Consider the following 17,825-nt stretch of genomic DNA (forward strand, 5'->3'; position numbering starts at 1 on the left):
GGAAAAGAGGCAGTCTAAACAGTTGTACAGCTTTTATATGCATTGAATGAAGTAGGTAGATCTAGTAGTCTGGCCTTCCGATTGGTCGATCTGGGTCTTGGGTAGTCCTGATCAGGCCTGGTGTCAACGTTCCATTGGTTCCTGAGATAGTTCTTTGTTTTGTGCTCCAACCTTGAGTTGTGTGTGTCTGTGGTTGTCATGGGGGAGGGGAGTTGTGTGTGTCTGTGGTTGGTGTCTTAATGAGTCCAGCATATGTCCAAGAGAAATGAGGAGTATGTGTATTTTGTATAAAAGATGGCTTATGTTGAAAAGTTGTTATTACTAGTTTCCAGTATCTATTACAATTTCTTACACTTCCTGTTAAGGCTAGGGCTGATTTCAAGGTTTTACTGCTAACCTACAAAGCATTACATGGGCTTGCTTCTACCTATCTTTCCGATTTGGTCCTGCCGTACATACCTACACGTACACTACGGTCACAAGACGCAGGCCTCCTTATTGTCCCTAGAATTTCTAAGCAAACAGCTGGAGGCAGGGCTTTCTGCTATGGAGCTCCATTTTTATGGAATGGTCTACCTATCCATGTGAGAGACGCAGGCTCGGTCTCGACCTTTAAGTCTTTATTGAAGACTCATCTCTTCAGTAGGTCCTATGATTGAGTGTAGTCTGGCCCAGGGGTGTGAAGGTGAACGGAAAGGCACTGGAGTGACGAAGTGCCCTTGCTGTCTCTGCCTGGCCGGTTCTACTCTCTCCACTGGGATTCTCTGCCTCTAACCCTATTACGGGGGCTGAGTCACTGGCTTACTGGTGCTCTTCCATGCCGTCCCTAGGAGGGGTGCGTCACTTGAGTGGGTTGAGTCACTGACGTGATCTTCCTGTCCGGGTTGGCGCCACCCTCGGGTTCGTGCCGTGGGGGAGATCTTCGTGGGCTATACTCAACCTTGTCTCAGGATGGTAAGTTGGTGGTTGAAGTTATCCCTCTAGTGGTGTGGGGGCTGTACTTTGGCAAAGTGGGTGGGGTTATATCCTGCCTGGTTGGCCCTGTCCGGGGGTATAGTCAGACGGGGCCACAGTGTCTCCCGACCCCTCCTGTATCAGCCTTCCAGTAATTATGCTGCAATAGTTTATGTGTCGGGGGGCTAGGGTCAGTCTGTTATATCTGGAGTATTTCTCCTGTCTTATCCTGTGTGAATTTAAGTATGATCCCTCTAATTCTCTCTCTCTTTCTCTCTCTCTCTTTCTCTTCTCTCTGAGGACATGAGCCCTAGCAACATGCCTCAGGACTACCTGGCCTGATGACCCTTCCTGTCACCCAGCCCACCTGGTCGTGCTACTGCTCCAGTTTCAACTGTTCTGCCTGCTATGGATCCCTGACCTGTTCACGGGACGTGCTACCTTGTCCTGGACCTGCTGATTTCGACTCTCTCTTTCTACCACACCTGCTGTCTCTAACTCTGAATGATCGGCTATTAAAAGCCAACTGACATTTACTCCTGAGTTGCTGACCTGTTGCACCGTGTACAACCACTGTGATTATTATTATTTGACCATGCAGGTCATCTATGAATGTTTGAACATCTTGGCCATGTACTGTTATAATCTCCACCCGGCCACCCCTCAGAGCCTGGTTCCTCTCTAGGTTTCTTCCTAGGTTCCTGCCTTTCTAGGGAGTTTTTCCTAGCCACCATGCTTCTACATCTGCATTGCTTGCTGTTTGGAGTTTTAGGCTGGGTTTCTGTATAGCACTTTGTGACATCGGCTGATGTAAAAAGGGCTTTATAAATACATTTGATTGATATTAGCTTCAAAGCTGCAACAACAAAAACATCTCTCTGCCCCATAACAGAATGTGCAGAATTGCAGGAAATTTGCTTGAAAACTGCTAAATGTACTTTCCGATGACAAGGTATGGGCCTTTAAAATGTTCCTTCCCGGGGCCGAGATTTGGTTCATCCGGCCATGCACTGCCAGTCATAGAACTCCTTGTATGCTATTTATTATCTCACTCGAGTTGTGTTCTAATAATGAGGGGGTCCCTGGTGAATTTTATATCACAAAAGGGGTCCCAGGCATCAAAGAGTTTGAGAACCCTTGGCCTACACTTTAGTGAACAAAATGTTCTAGCTATTTTAGGGTCTAACATTGCACAATTTAGAACTTATGCTTATTTTGTTGGGTTTCAAATACAACAATGAAAGTTATTTGACCTTTTCTCCAAAACAAAAAATGCTTATTATAAGTCGTTATTATAGCACTAGCGTTATAGCAATAGTGTTGAAAGTTTTACAAAAACGTATTGTTGCTACTCTGCAACCCCAACGATAGGGGGCAGCACTACATCATTAGGAAGTCGACCCTACAGAAAATACGAGAAGCCAGGTCTCATCCGGGATTTTGATTGGTGCCCTCTTTACAACACGTTTGCAAGGTCAGCCAATCGGATATCTCAAACACAATTATATGCCAAGTGTTGCTGGGTATACAACATAAAACAACAGAATTTAAAACCACATCAACGGCAGACACGGTCAGTGATTTTCCTTTGGACACGCAAGAGGTAAACAGCTAATGTATGACATTATGGAGCAGCTCTTCTAAGCCGACGATAAATGATTTTACCTACTGTAATATAGCTGGCTTTGTTGTTGTCGTGCATTTTCCCGTCGCTTGGGACTTGGGCTGCCAAGTGACAACAACCGAGACAGCCTTCAACTTTGATAATTGCAAAGCTAATGACAATAATCAAATTATCCCTGAAATATGAATTGTATATAGAGTGCATCAACTTTAAGCTGTATTTAACGCTTGTTGTTTCATTGCTTACCATTTTTACCGTGTAATATCTCGTCATTGATTTCTGCACAGCGATGCGGGCATTGTTTTGCCTGCGTAGTGGTGCGTCGTCGCAGCAGGAGCTTGCGATTGACTGACAAAAGTGATTTGCTGTGCTGCTGTCCAAAAACATTTTGTTGACAGTCTGGAGATTATCAATGCATGAATTAGGTCAGGTGAGGGGGGGCTTGTCTGGACATGTTGACGTGCCAATGAAATTAATACACATCAAAATGAATTGAAACGTTATTTTATCATTTTAGGTGTCTGCATAATTTTTGTTTTATTCGCACGCATTTCCGCTGCTCCAAATCTCAATTTTTAAACAATGGCAACTGACTGCGAGGCATGGCTGAACGCTAACCCCCTTGGTAAGTTATCTTTACCAGTCTAGTCTGTCTGGACTTTTGATGCGGAAGTAGCTCAGTGATTACTGGTGATTCTAACTTGTAGTGACTGCAGCGTTTTCTGTAACCACTGATCATGATTTGTATTCTGCTGGCCTTACATTTTATATAGTCGAGAATAACAGTTTTAAAGTGATAATGCATTATATTATATACACACTATGTTTATAAGACAATTAGTGCATTGTGAACATCAAATGACCTTATAGTTACCCATAACATCTGCAAATGGTGTTTTCTGGTCAATCAGTCAAACTGCCTTCTTACCTTGTCTTTCACCACCTCTTTCACCCCCCGCCAACAGACGCAGACGATCTGAGTGACTCTTTCCTATCGGGAGAAGAGGAGAATGGCATTATCACCAAAAACATCAAGAACGAAATAAATGGCAACTGGATTTCGGCACCAAACAGTATCCACGAGGCCCGTCTCAAAGCCAAAGCGAAGAGGAGGCTGAGGAAGACTTCTTCTAGAGACTCTGGGAGAGGGGACTCGTTTAGCGATAACGGGGACCCCTCCCGGGGTACTAACGGTACCGTACCCCCTACCAGCCCCAAGAGCAAACTGCTGGACAGGAAGTCTCGGGCAGGGAAGGGACGAGGACTTCCAAAGAAAGGTATGGGGAGTTATGTAGATGTTAAAAACATAGCATGTTAAATGAAAGGGAAGAGGACTATCGGAGAAAGGAATGGGGAGTGACTATTTATGTGGTTATGTAATGAAGTGTTGTTAACACAGGCCTACTTGTGATCACGTGAAGTCACGGCTAGGGAAGGTAAGGCCACTGAAGCCTACCAAAGACCAGTAATGGGATGTTAACATTTCTAGAATAATGTAATACCTAACAGGTTTAATACTGTTGCTGCATTACTTGATAAGCAACAAGCCCATCATTGCCTACAGAGTTACAATGTCATGTGTCCAAGTCTTGCGTGACCAGAGATCATATTCTTATTGGCTGGAATCAAGGCTACACAGGATCTAGTCCCCAAGAGATCTGTCCCTGCGTCTCCAACTGCCAGCCCAGTAATAAACCAATTAGCATGTTAAAAAAAAGTCAGGGTGAGGCTGATCTAAACCCACTCACTTATATTAACATAACTCTTATCTCCTTTTGGCATCCATCTGCTGAAGGCTTTCCCCCCCCCTAGAAGTTTCCACTAGACCTATGACCTTGAAGGTGACTGACTTTGTAGATGATTTGTGGGTGATGTATGATCCTTCCTGGAGTCAAAAAGAAAGAAAAATAAGTTTTAAATCGTATTGCTTATAGAGGCTCCATAATTCAGCACATTATAATATCTGGTCTAAGAGATTTGGATAACTGAAACAAGATTGAGCATTTGTCCAAAGACATGCAAACTAGGCAATAAAGTAACCTAGATAGCAAGACCATGGTGGTTTGTTGTAGATAACATCACCTCACCTTCCCATGTTGGCCAACATCTCCAACTAGCTTGGCTTGTTTACCAATAACATGAGTGACTATTTTTAAGTCTTATAGTTGCCTGCATATTAATCTTCAAGGTGATAAGCTATTTACTGCTTTGTAATCACCTTGTACATGCATGACGCTTCACCGGTTATGTATAACTGGAGCGGAAGCTGCTTCTCAGCAGAGTCAAAGTGCGTGTTCCAAATAGTACCCTATTTTATATATAGTGCACTACTTTTAGCCAGATCCCTATGGGCCCCGGTCAAAAGTAGTGCACTACATAGGGAATAGGGTGTCATTTGGGATGTGGTTAGAGTAGCTTGCCATACCCCCAGCTGTTTTACCTCTGGTTCCATATTGACAGTGACTTTCAGAGTAAAAGTGCTGATAAAGGATCAGTTTAGCCCTTTTAGATCTTAATGAATATGATTATGTGGAAAGGTGGTAATCTGATCCTAGATCAGTACTCATGTTCTGAGACACCTTTTGAACTGGTTAGTTCGGTTCTTATCTGATAAAATGAAACCGCATTATCTTTCTTGGCCTTTGATGTCAGTCCCATTGCCAAAATAACATCTTGCAGCACAGTACAGTTAGTTATTTTCTGATAGAAAGGAACCATCTTGGCACAGATGTATTTCTGTTATGTAACTAAAGAACTGTGCCATGATGTCAATGTAAATGCCTGGGCTTCTGTCCCAAATGGCAACCTATTCACTATAGTAAAGGGAATGGGGTGCCATTTGGAACAAAGTCTAGGTCCCGCTGTGGTTTAGGGGCTCCTGTTAAAGTGGTGTAAGGTTTTGGAAGCGTCCCAAACTATTCTATGGGTGGAATCTCCCAGGGTAGCAAGGGTAATAGGTACATGATGTTCCGGAATCAGCCATGGCACAAACAACATTCTAAAGGGGCAGAGCTATATACAGGAGGAATGTAACACACATACACACACTGGGTGGGACTTATAGCAGGGTGGGGTGTTTAAAACATATAGGCTTATGTAGTTTATGTCACCAGTTGAGCCTTTAAAGTGCTATACTGTCTGACAACACACACTATATAGGAAGTGTCATATAGAGGAAGTAAGGGGGTATTTTTGTGCTCACCACATGTTCCTGTCTAGTTATAGGCCCACCATAGTGGTATGGATAAATAAAAGGTCTGTAGGAAATATGATTTATTTATCTGTACCCCTATATAGTTAGGCCAATTTCTGTTTGTAGTAATGTTTCATATTGGTTTCCGCAATCAGTAGTATCTCTGTCTGCCTGTGGTATTTTGTGACACTATGACGTCATATTCTGTCTGTCTTTCTGGAGAAAAGCCTTTTGAACTGAAGGTGGTGTTCAGTGTTTCACTTCAGTTGTATTGGAGACATCCTGTCTCAAGCACAGAATGCTGCTGTGTGTGTGCCATGCTGTATATTGTACATGGGGTACTGTTGACCTTCTTTCCTTTGTCAGCACAGTGGTTGTGTGCCGTTCAAATGTAGGCTGCATTGTAATGTCAACCCACTGCAGGGGACCACATATCGGCTACTGGTTAGTAGTATGTTTTTGAAAGCTCTGGGGTGACGCAGATCTAGGATCAGCTTGCCTTCCCTAAATCATAAATGCGAAACTGACCCTAAGACCAATGTCTAGGGATGACTTCACCTTAATCTGGGCAATGCATCAATAGTAGCCCCTTTTTTATAACGCACATTGCTGAAGAAAGGCGCATTCTGTGGCTATTTTTATACTGAACAAATGTATAAACAACGATTTTACGAAGTTACAGTTCATATAAGGACATCAGTCAATTGAAATAAATCATTAGGCCCTAATCTATGGATTTTACATGACTGGGCAGGGGTGCAGCCATGGGTGGGCCTGGGAGGGCATAGGCACCCTCACTGGGAAGCCAGGCCCAGCCAATCAGAATGAGTTTTATACTTAAAAAAACAAAACTTTATTACAGACTAATACTACTGTTTCATCAGCTGTCCGGGTGGCTGATCTCAGACGATCCTTTAGGTGAAGAAGCCGGATGTTGAGCTCCTGGGCTGGTGTGGTTACACGTGGTCAGCGGTTGTGAGGCCTGTTGGACGTACTGACAAATTCTCTAAAATGACATTGGAGGTGGTTTATGGTCGAGAAATGGACATTTAATTCTCTGGCAAGAGATCTGGTGGACATTTTTGCAGTCAGCTTCCCAATTGCACGCTCCCTCAACCTGAGACGTCTGTGGCATTCTGTGTGACAACTGCAAATTTTAGAATGGCCTTTTTTTGTCCCCAGTACAAGGTGCATCTGTAATCTACTTCTTGTTATGCCACAACTGTCAGGTGGATGGATTATATTGGCAAAGAAGAAATGCTCACTAACAGGGATGTAAGCAAATTTGTGCACACAATTTGGGAGAATACGCTTGATGTGCGTATGGAAACATGGGACCAACACTTTGCATGTTGCTTTTTATATTTATGTTCATTATATGTGGCTATTTCTATGCTTCCTGTTAAGTTTTGTTTTTGCAGTTGAAAATACAAAATGTTTGGCTATGGAAAAGACACTTCAGTGGTTTAGATGGTACAATGATTCTCTACACTATACTTGCTTGTTTTGTCGCAAACTCTTTTAGCAACCAGGAAATGGCGGAGCGATTTCTGCATATTGCATCTTTAAATCGCACTGCCAGATTATAATGATTTTTTTTTTTGTTTTGCTACAGATGAACTATTTTGCACCATGAAACTGTTTCTGTTTTGAAAACATCACAGGCATTGTCCTTGTTCTTTGTCAGGTGGAGCGGGGGGCAAAGGGGTGTGGGGCCCACCTGGAGAAGTGTACGACCTGGAGGAGGTCGACGTCAAAGACCCCAACTATGACGAAGCTCAGGTATTGGACCATTTTATATTGGACCTATGACCATCTGAGTTAGGTACAGTATAGTTAGGATCCTGAGTTTTACCTGCTCATGAGAACTCGGGGCCTTAAGTATGCTATACAAGTATTTTGGTATTCAGTCTTGATCGGCTTCATTGCCTTGCTTTCTGGTGTCTACAGGAGAACTGTGTGTATGAGACGGTGGTTCCTCCGCTGGAGGAGGGGGACTTTGAGAAGACGCTCACTCCCATCGTGCAGGAGTACTTTGAACACGGCGACACCAATGAAGTAGCGGTAGGTTAATTTCAACGGTTGAGTTTTCTGTAGTGCGAACTAGTGCTTCTAGTGTCCTAAACACTGGTGGACCTGCTTCTGCCTTTTGTCTGACTGTAGACAGCTACGTCCTTCAGAATTAACTCTGTTCTTCTTCTCTGATATGACCCTATGAGTCCACTCCCTCTTCTTGGCCAATACCTTCTCTCTCTCCCCATGACCGTCTCTTTATTCCATCTGACCAAAATCCATCCCCCTCTCTCCCCTCTGTAGGAGCTCCTGGGTGAACTCAACCTGGGCTCCATGTCTAGCGGGGTGCCCATGCTGGCTGTGAGCCTGGCCCTGGAGGCTAAGGCCAGCCACAGAGAGCTGACGTCCAGGCTGTTGACGGACCTGTGTGGCCGCGTGCTGAGCCGGAGAGACGTGGAGAGCTCATTTGACAAGTTACTAAGGGAGCTGCCTGACCTGGTGTTGGACACACCTGGAGCCCCTCAGGTAGTGTGTTTGATATCGCGCCGTCTAAGAATAGAAGTGTTTGGGTGTATCTGTGAACATGTCTAATTGACAGTGGAGGCCAATGTGTAGGACCGTGTGCCCTTGTGAATGTTTGCGTGACTTAGCAGGCGCCCTGCAGTGTGTGTATGTGGTGTCTTTTATGCTTGTGTTGTGCTTCTGTGTTCTGTTCTGCATGCAAACCAGAGCCGTGTATCTCAGAACAGAACGCAAATGTTCTGTTTGGAAATTCTATATGCGGGTCATAAAACAAGAGATTTACAGTTACAATAGCCACCTGACCGTTCCTATCGCTACTATAAAGTCAACAGACGCACTGTTCAAACATGGTATTTATTAGGGATCACCATTAGCTGTTGCCAAGGCTTCCTGGGGTCCAAACACATTAAGGCACTTATATCACATATAATACAATACATCATATAACATTATTACCTCACTACACATCTACAATACAACATGTATAATACCACCCTACAGCAATATTACACCACTACACATCTACAATACAACATGTATAATACCACCCTACAGCAATATTACACCACTACACATCTACAATACAACATGTATAATACCACCCTACAGCAATATTACACCACTACACATCTACAATACAACATGTATAATACCACCCTACAGCAATATTACACCACTACACATCTACAATACAACATGTATAATACCACCCTACAGCAATATTACACCACTACACATCTACAATACAACATGTATAATACCACCCTACAGCAATATTACACCACTACACATCTACAATACAACATGTATAATACCACCCTACAGCAATATTACACCACTACACATCTACAATACAACATGTATAATACCACCCTACAGCAATATTACACTACTACACATCTACAATACAACATGTATAATACCACCCTACAGCAATATTACACTACTACACATCTACAATACAACATGTATAATACCACCATACAGCAATATTACACCACTACACATCTACAATACAACATGTATAATACCACCATACACCACTACACATCTACAATACAACATATATAATACCACCCTACAGCAATATTACACCACTACACATCTACAATACAACATGTATAATACCACCATACAACACTACACATCTACAATACAACATGTATAATACCACCCTACACCACTACACATCTACAATACAACATGTATAATACCACCCTACACCACTACACATCTACAAAACAACATGTATAATACCACCCTACACCACTACACATCTACAATACAACATGTATAATACCACCATACACCACTACACATCTACAATACAACATATATAATACCACCCTACAGCAATATTACACCACTACACATCTACAATACAACATGTATAATACCACCATACAACACTACACATCTACAATACACAATGTATAACACCACCATACACCACTACACATCTACAATACAACATGTATAATACCACCCTACACCACTACACATCTACAATACAACATGTATAATACCACCCTACACCACTACACATCTACAATACAACATGTATAATACCACCATACACCACTACACATCTACAATACAACATGTATAATACCACCATACACCACTACACATCTACAATACAACATGTATAATACCACCATACACCACTACACATCTACAATACAACATGTATAATACCACCATACAACACTACACATCTACAATACAACATGTATAATACCACCCTAGGTACCGGTGCAGGGGCACCGGTTAGTCCAGGTATTTTGTACATGTAGTTATAGTTATTAAAGTGAGTGCATAGATAACAATAGAGTAGCAGCAGTGTAATGTCTTGTGGGGTATGCTTTAGAGGTTGACCGATAATTGAAGGACCAAGAAAATCTGATGCCGATTTATTATTTTTTCATTTGCAATAATGAAAATTACAACAATACTCAATGAAACCTTTTATTTTAACTTAATATAATAGATAAATTAATTCTATTTAGTCTCAAATAAATAATAAAACATGTTCAATTTGGTTTAAATAATGCAAAAGTTTTGGAGAAGAAAGTAAGTGCAATATGTGCCATGTAAAAAAGCTAACGTTTAAGTTCCTTGCTCAGAACGTGAACATATGAAAGCTGGTGGTTCAATATTCCCAGTTAAGATGTTTTAGGTTGTAGTTATTATAGGAATTATGACGCGTTGACTATTTCCCTCTATACCATTTGTATTTCATATACCTTTGACTATTGGATGTTCTAATAGGCACTTTAGTATTGCCAGCCTAATCTCAGGAGTTGATGGGCTTGAAGTCATACAGCACTGTGCATCAAGCATTGCTAAGAGCTGCTGGCAAATGCAGTAAAGTGCTGTTTGAATGAATGCGTATGAGTCTGCTGCTACCTACCACCGCTCAGTCAGACTGCTCTATCAAATCATAGACTTAATTATAATAAACACACAGAAATACGAGCCTTTGGTCATTAATATGGTCAAATCCAGAAACTATCATTTCGACAACAAAACGTTTATTCTTTCAGGGAAATATGGAACTGTTCCGTATCTTATCGAACGGGTGGCAACCCTAAGACTAAATATTGCTGTTAAATTGCACAACCTTCAATGTTATATCATAATTATGTAAAATTCTGGCAAATGATTTCACAGTTCGCAAAGAGCCAGGTGGCCCAAACTGCTGCATATACCCTGACTCTGCTTGCACTGAACACAAGAGAAGTGACACAATTTACCTAGTTAATATTGCCTGCTAACATGAATTTCTTAACTAAATATGCAGGTTTAAAAGAATATACTTCTGTGTATTGATTTTAAGAAAAGCATTGATGGTTAGGGGACAATTGTGCTTTTTCCGCGAATGCACTTTTGTTAAATCATCACCTGTTTGTCGAAGTAGGCTGTGATTCGATGATAAATTAACAGGCACCGCATTGATTATATGCAACGCAGGACAAGCTAGTTAACTACAAGTTGATGCTATTACTAGGTTAACTAGTGATTCTGTGAAGATTGGTTGTTTTTATTATAAGGTAAGTTTAATGCTAGCTAGCAACTTACCTTGGCTCCTTGCAGCCACAAGGTCCTTTTGACACTGCACTCGCGTAACAGGTGGTCAGCCTTCCATGCAGTTTCCTCGTGGATTGCAGCCGTGCTGCCCTGTCAAAAGGCTGATTGTGATTAATCGGTCGACCTCTAGTATGCATGGGTGTCCGAGCTGTGTGCTAGTAGTTTAAACAGACACCTCAGTCCATTCAGCTTGTCAACACTTCTTACAAAAACAAGCAGTAATGAAGTCAATCTCTCCTCCACTTTGAGCCATGAGATTTACATGCATATAATTAATGTTAGCTCTCCGTGTACATTTAAGGGCCAGCCGTGCTGCCCTGTTCTGAGCCAATTGTCATTTTCCTGTCCCTCTTTGTGGCATCTGACCAGAAGACTGAACAGTAGTCAAGGTGTGACAAAAGTAGGGCCTGTGGGACCTGCCTTGTTGATAGTGTTAAGACTGCAGAGCAGCGCTTTATTATGGACAGACTTCTCCCCATCTTAGCTACTGTTGTAGCAATATGTTTTTACCATAACAGTTAATTCGTTACAATATTTGGTGAATGATTTGTCCCAGATACAATGCTTTTTTTGGTGTCACTACTGTGTGGGATGTATGCTGTTGTACTGTACCCTGTGTGCATAACAGAACTGGGTTTAAACAGTATTTGAAATGCTTTCAAATACATTTGCTTTAGAGTGCCAGGTGGACAAGGTTTCCACTTTGTGTGTTCCACTGCGCCAGGCAAGCTCAATCAAGCCCAGTTGAAGTATTGTCTCAACCAGCTTCACCGGGAATGCTTTTCCAGCAATCTTGAAGGAGTTCCCACATATGCTGAGTGCTTGCTGCTTTAATTCACTCTGCAGTCCACCTCATCCCAAACATCTCAATTTGGTTGAGGTCTGGTGATTGTGGAGGCCAGATCATCTGATGCAGTGCTCCATCACTCTCCTTCTTGGTCAAATAGCCCTTACACAGCCTGGAGGTGTGTTTTGGGTCATTGTCCTGTTGAAAAACAAATGATAGCCCCACTAAGCGCAAACCAGATGGGATGGCGTATTACTGCAGAATGCTGTGGTAGCCATGCTGGTTAAGTTTGCATTGAATTCTAAATAAATCAGACCGTCACCAGCAAAGCACCCCACACCATAACACCTCCTCCTCCATACTTCATGGTGGGAACCACACATGCAGAGATCATCTGTTCACCTACTCTGTCTCACAAAGACACGGCAGTTGGAACCAAAAATCTCAAATTTGGACTCATCAGACCCAAGGACAGTTTTCCACCGGTCTAATGTGCATTGCTCGTGTTTCTTGGCCCAAGCAAGTATCTTCTTATTGGTGTCCTTTAGTGGTTTCGTTTCAGCAATTTGACCATGAAGGCATAATTCACACAGTCTCCTCTGAACAGTTGATGTGTCTGTTACTGGTAACTCTAATCAACTTATCCTCTGCATCAGAGGTAATTCTGGGTCGTGCTTTCCTGTGGCGGTCCTCATGAGAGCCAGTTTCATCATAGGGCTTAGTTATTTATTTATTTTATATAACTAGGCAAGCCCAGTTAAGAACAAATTCTTATTTACAATGACTGCACTTGAAGAAATGTTAAAAGTTCTTGAACTTTTCTGTATTGGCTGACCTTCATGTCTTAAAGTAATGATGAACTGTTTTGTCTTTGCTTATTTGAGCTGTTCTTGCCATAATATGGACTTGGTCTGTTACCAAATAGGGCTATCTTCTGTATCCAACCTTGTCACAGCACAACTGATTGGTTCAAAAGCATTAAGAAGGAAAGAAATTCCACAAATGAACTTTTAACAAGGCACATCTGTTAATTGAAATGCATTCAGGTGACTACCTCATGAAGCTGGTTGAGAGAATGCCAAGAGTGTGAAAAGTTGTCAAGGCAAAGGGGGGCTACTTTGCAGAATCTCAAATATAAAATATATTTTGATTTGTTCACCACTTTTTTTTTGGTTACTACATGATTCCATATGTGTTATTTCATAGTTTTGATGTCTTCACTATTCTAAATAGTAAAAATATAGAAAACCCTTGAAAAAGTGGTGAACAAATCAAAGTATATGCAAACCTTTCACTGGTACTGTATATATTTACTGATAGCCAGGGGCACACTCAGACATAATTGACAAATTAAGCATTTGTGTTTAGTGAGTCCTCCAGATCAGAGGCAGTAGGAATGACCATGTGTTCTCTTGATAAATGTGTGAATTGGACCATTTCTGTCCTGCTAAGCATTCAAAATGTAACGAGTACTTTTGGGTGTCGGGGAAAATGTAAAAAGTACATTATTTTCTTTAGGAATGTAGTGGCGTAAAAGTCTAAAGTAGTGCTTTAAAGTATTTTTACTTGTGTAAAGTACCTCACTGAATAACACTGTGGTACTGTTTACTGTAGATGAGACTGTCTGTGAAAGAAAGCGATGGTGAGTTTCAGCTCTTTTCTTTCTGTTCTCCCCGTCCACACAGAGCAGACATGCGATCTCTCGCCTCATTGTCTCGGCAGCGCCAGGCACAAAATGCTAGCTCAGCGTAGGAGGCTGATAAAAGGGTTATTTATCATCCCTCTCTCACACTTTCTCTCTCTCTCTCACTTCCTGCAAGGCCACCCTCTCTCTGTTCTTCCCCCTGACTGTGCAGTCTCTTTCTCTCTCATTCCTCTCTTTCCAGACTGGTTCTGGTCAGATGAGTTTGGGGCTCTCTTGTCTGCACAGACACAATGGCTTGTTAGCAACAGGCTTTGTCCAGAACAGCAAGGCCAGCTCTTTTTCTCAGGCTTTTTTTTTCTTTCTCCCCGTCACGCTCTCTCTCTCTGACTCATGTCAACAAACACTGCCACTGTCACCTCATCCCAAACAACACAAGTGTTTATGCATCCATCCAGCCTCTGGTCTCTCCATTCGCCTACTTTGATGCTAAATGTAGGTGATTTGTTGTTTATTTGCCTCTGCAGTAATTTATTATCAAATGAGGTTATAAAATGTGTATTGTACTATAATGGTTTATTGCTATGCAGTTGCGCTTACATGTGTTCGTGACGCTTCATTTCCAAACGGATTACATGATGCTGCAGTCAAGATATTTCAGGCCCATGGGCATGCTATTTGGCAACAGTTCAGTCTGTCCTCTTTATTTTGATTTCTCTGTTGGCAGAGCTAACTTCCTGTTCTGTCGTTTTAGGTGGACCAGGGAGAACAGTGTTCGAGACCAGTGTGTGTTAACCGTGTTTTCTTTTTGTCTTTCAGCTCGTCGGCCAATTCATTGCCCGGGCTGTCAAAGACAAGATCCTCTCCAAGAGCTACTTAGACGGCTACAAGGGGAGAGTCGACTGTGTCCATGCAAGGTATGTGTTGGTGTCATTATTAAACACGAAACGCCTTCTCGCATTTCTATGTGGTATGATCCTGGAGCTGTTGAGGGGGATTACAGTATACCCTTATAGGCACAACAGGGTCTGGGAGGCTCACAGATGTACAGTACTCCATCAATGATTCAGTTTTCAACTCAATACCAGTTTTTCAACTCTACTCCAAAATTGCCTGCTTCGTGGGAAAATGTGTGGAGTTTCAGGAAATTGGCTTTACAGCGGCAAAATGTTCTCTCCGATGCAGAGGGGGGGGGGGGCCTTTAAAATGTTCTCCGATGCAGAGGGGGGGCCTTTAAAATGTTCTTTCCCAGGCCTTGAGACTTAGCATGCACTGCAGCAATCATAGTACCTTTTTTTTTATCACACTCTAAAGTTGGAGTTGTGTTCTGATATTGCGGGGGTCCCTGATGAATTTGCTATCAAAGGGGTCCCCGGCCCCAAAACGTTTGGGAACCCCTGGGTTGTTATGTTAAGTGTTTCAGCTTGTAATTTGGTGAGCGTATTCACAGAGACCAATGAGTGAAGCTTTTGGGGGAGTGTCATACATGGATTACAGAATAGTTGGTGGCTTGTCGCTAGGCAGAGTATACGTAATGAAATGTCTTCATTCTATGAATGCATTGAGAGAACTTATGATGGAAATCTAATACATCCCGAGGGATGGTTTATGGGAGTTTGGAATGAGAGGGTATAAACCGGGGCAGAAGAATGAATGACCAATGGAAGGATAATTCCATGAAAGAGGTAGAGATGGATGATTGACTTCTGACAGGAGAGTGTCCACACTGACTTGTCGCCGTGTGTTTTTCCATATAGGGCGGCCTTGGACCGGGCGGCGGTGCTGTTGAAGATGGGTATGGGCGGCCTGCGCATCGACAACCTCTGGGGAACAGGTGGGGGTCAGAGACCTGTCACCCAGCTCGTCAGCGAGGTGAGACCTGCTCATTTTATAGAGGACGGAATGAGCTGCTTGTCAAGTGTGTGTTCTCTATGCTCTGTCCTTTATGTATGCCAGCTATTTAAATCCTGTATGTTCTGTTCTCCAAATTAAGTTATTGGAATGTAATTTCATTGAGCTTTCACTATGAAAGGGTGAGGTCATCAAGACCTGCTTTAGAGTTTAACTGATGTCTCCAGTGATCACATGATATCGACACGTCCATTACGGCTACTCGGATGTACAAGCCACCCTTCACGTGAATATCTCAGCCGTTGCTGAACAATGGCTTAGTTTCATGTGTTCTTCCTTTTCCCTATCTGTGAGCAGGCCTTTTTGTTGTCATCGATGAGCCTCCGGTGTACAATGGGCATATTTTGACTTTGGATATCCCCTTTTCTCTACTTGTATCAGATGACCCTGTTGCTGAAGGAGTATCTTCTGTCTGGAGACAACAAGGAAGCAGAGAGGTGTCTGAGAGAACTGGAGGTACCTCACTTCCACCATGAGTTTGTCTATGAGGTAACTCACGGCCTTTAACTTAACTTGTTAACTTATCTTTATATGAACGTATTACCTGTAGGTGCATTGGAAATGTACTCACTGTTGGAGGGTTGTTTTGCTTGAGAATATCAGACTGACATACTGAATTTTCCTTAGTTGATTGTAAGAAAAGTTATTTGTCTTTTCTTCCTCTTATCAATAGGCCATAGTCATGGTCCTGGAATCCAAAGGGGAGAAAACGTTCAAAATGGTTCTGCAGCTGCTGAAGTTTCTGTGGGTGTCCTCCATCATCACTGTGGACCAAATGAGAAGGGTGAGCTTGGGTGCCACCTGGTGGTAACATTATACTACTGCAGTGCATATGGCGCTACCTGGTGTTGAAACTATTGTGGTTTGAGGACCAATGTGATATATGATACTTTTTACCTAAAAATCAACTGCATCTCCTTGTTTACCATTGATTTGATCTATAAAATGTTCCACATTTTTTTCATTGGAATTACATTGAAAGTCACTGTTTACATGATAATTGTCTTGTTTGCAGGGATACGAAAGAGTTTACATGGACATAGCTGAAATCAACATCGACGTCCCTCGTGCGTACTTCATCTTGGAGCAGTTTGTCGACAAGAGTTTCAGTGCTGGCTTCATCTGTGAAAAGCTGAGGGATCTTTGTCCTAGTCGGTAAGTATCTTTTTAATTTGCTATTTTTGTTTCTCTCTCTCACACATCCATGTTTTATGATTGATGGAGATGTACTGATTTTGGCTATTTTCACAGGGGCCGGAAGAGATTTGTGAGCGAGGGGGACGGCGGTCGCTTCAAATTGGAAAGCTACTAAGAAGCCATTTTGTGCCAGAGATGTTCTGCAAAACTGAAGCTACTTTTTACTATGATCCATATGTCACTTATCGTTTTCCTTAACAGTGAAAGAATGTACATTTAAAAAAAAAAAAAAATGCGTAAAGTGGCACTTTGTTCTTTAGTTGAAGAAAAGTTAGACGATACACCCATTTAAGGTGTTTGAGTATACATGTATAAGCTAAAAACCCAGAAAGTGCCACACCTCAACGAGTCCATGTTGTTTTTATATTTTCTCTTTATTCCACTGCCACTCCTTTCTTGTTCTAGATGAAAGTGTTTGTACAAGAATGAAACTGGTTTGTTTATAAAGTTTTTTTAATGAATAGGGGTGCAGATCGTTGGTTCAAAGCAACACATTTCCTCACCAGCTGCTGTCTGTTTCTAGCCTGTTTTCAAGATCTGTTTGTGCTGTTTTACACAACTTCTACCATATGAATTTGGGCAAGATGGCACAAACAGATCTGGGTACCAGACTAGTCTATTTCTATGCTGTGCTTGACTTTTTTTTTCTTTTTTTTTTACTCAAAGATGTCATTACTCAAGGCAATTAATAAAGTTAAGCTAATAGATTGGGATCTGGTTTGTGATCATTTCACAACAAAATGGTGTCCAGAATGTTTATTTTTATATTTGGGGAACACTGTTGTGAAATAATGTACCAAGTCTTAATTGCTCCCGGATTGTCAAAAGTTCAATAAATTGCTATACAAAATGTATGTTATTGTCAATGTATTTGTGTGAGATGAAAGATGAC

At 41.9% G+C, this 17,825-nt stretch overlaps 1 protein-coding gene across 2 annotated transcripts; it reads left to right on the forward strand.

The window, feature by feature from the left end:
- Window positions 1-2,422: 2,422 nt before the first annotated feature.
- On the forward strand, window positions 2,423-17,787 carry pdcd4b (programmed cell death 4b). 2 transcript variants are annotated; one of them, XM_055917774.1, is made up of 12 exons: window positions 2,423-2,527; window positions 3,096-3,203; window positions 3,544-3,855; window positions 7,459-7,553; window positions 7,722-7,835; window positions 8,088-8,309; window positions 14,645-14,742; window positions 15,583-15,697; window positions 16,118-16,225; window positions 16,410-16,520; window positions 16,752-16,891; window positions 16,988-17,787. In XM_055917774.1, the coding sequence occupies exons 2-12, from the start codon at window positions 3,161-3,163 to the stop codon at window positions 17,046-17,048; spliced, it is 1,419 nt and encodes a 472-aa protein (XP_055773749.1). In that variant the 5' UTR covers window positions 2,423-2,527; window positions 3,096-3,160; the 3' UTR covers window positions 17,049-17,787. The 2 variants fall into 2 exon arrangements, with proteins under 2 accessions (XP_055773749.1, XP_055773748.1); XM_055917773.1 differs by having other exon boundaries at window positions 2,445-2,557.
- Window positions 17,788-17,825: the final 38 nt, after the last annotated feature.

Source organism: Salvelinus fontinalis, chromosome 3, assembly GCF_029448725.1.
Source record: "Salvelinus fontinalis isolate EN_2023a chromosome 3, ASM2944872v1, whole genome shotgun sequence".
In the NCBI taxonomy this organism is placed as follows: domain Eukaryota; kingdom Metazoa; phylum Chordata; class Actinopteri; order Salmoniformes; family Salmonidae; genus Salvelinus; species Salvelinus fontinalis.

Excerpts from the sequence above, each read along its gene's own strand:
- pdcd4b (XM_055917774.1), top strand. The coding sequence starts at position 3,161 with ATGGCAACTGACTGCGAGGCATGGCTGAACGCTAACCCCCTTG. Across the intron at positions 3,856-7,458 it reads ACGAGGACTTCCAAAGAAAG|GTGGAGCGGGGGGCAAAGGG; the intron begins GTATGGGGAGTT and ends GTTCTTTGTCAG. Across the intron at positions 8,310-14,644 it reads ACACACCTGGAGCCCCTCAG|CTCGTCGGCCAATTCATTGC; the intron begins GTAGTGTGTTTG and ends TTTGTCTTTCAG.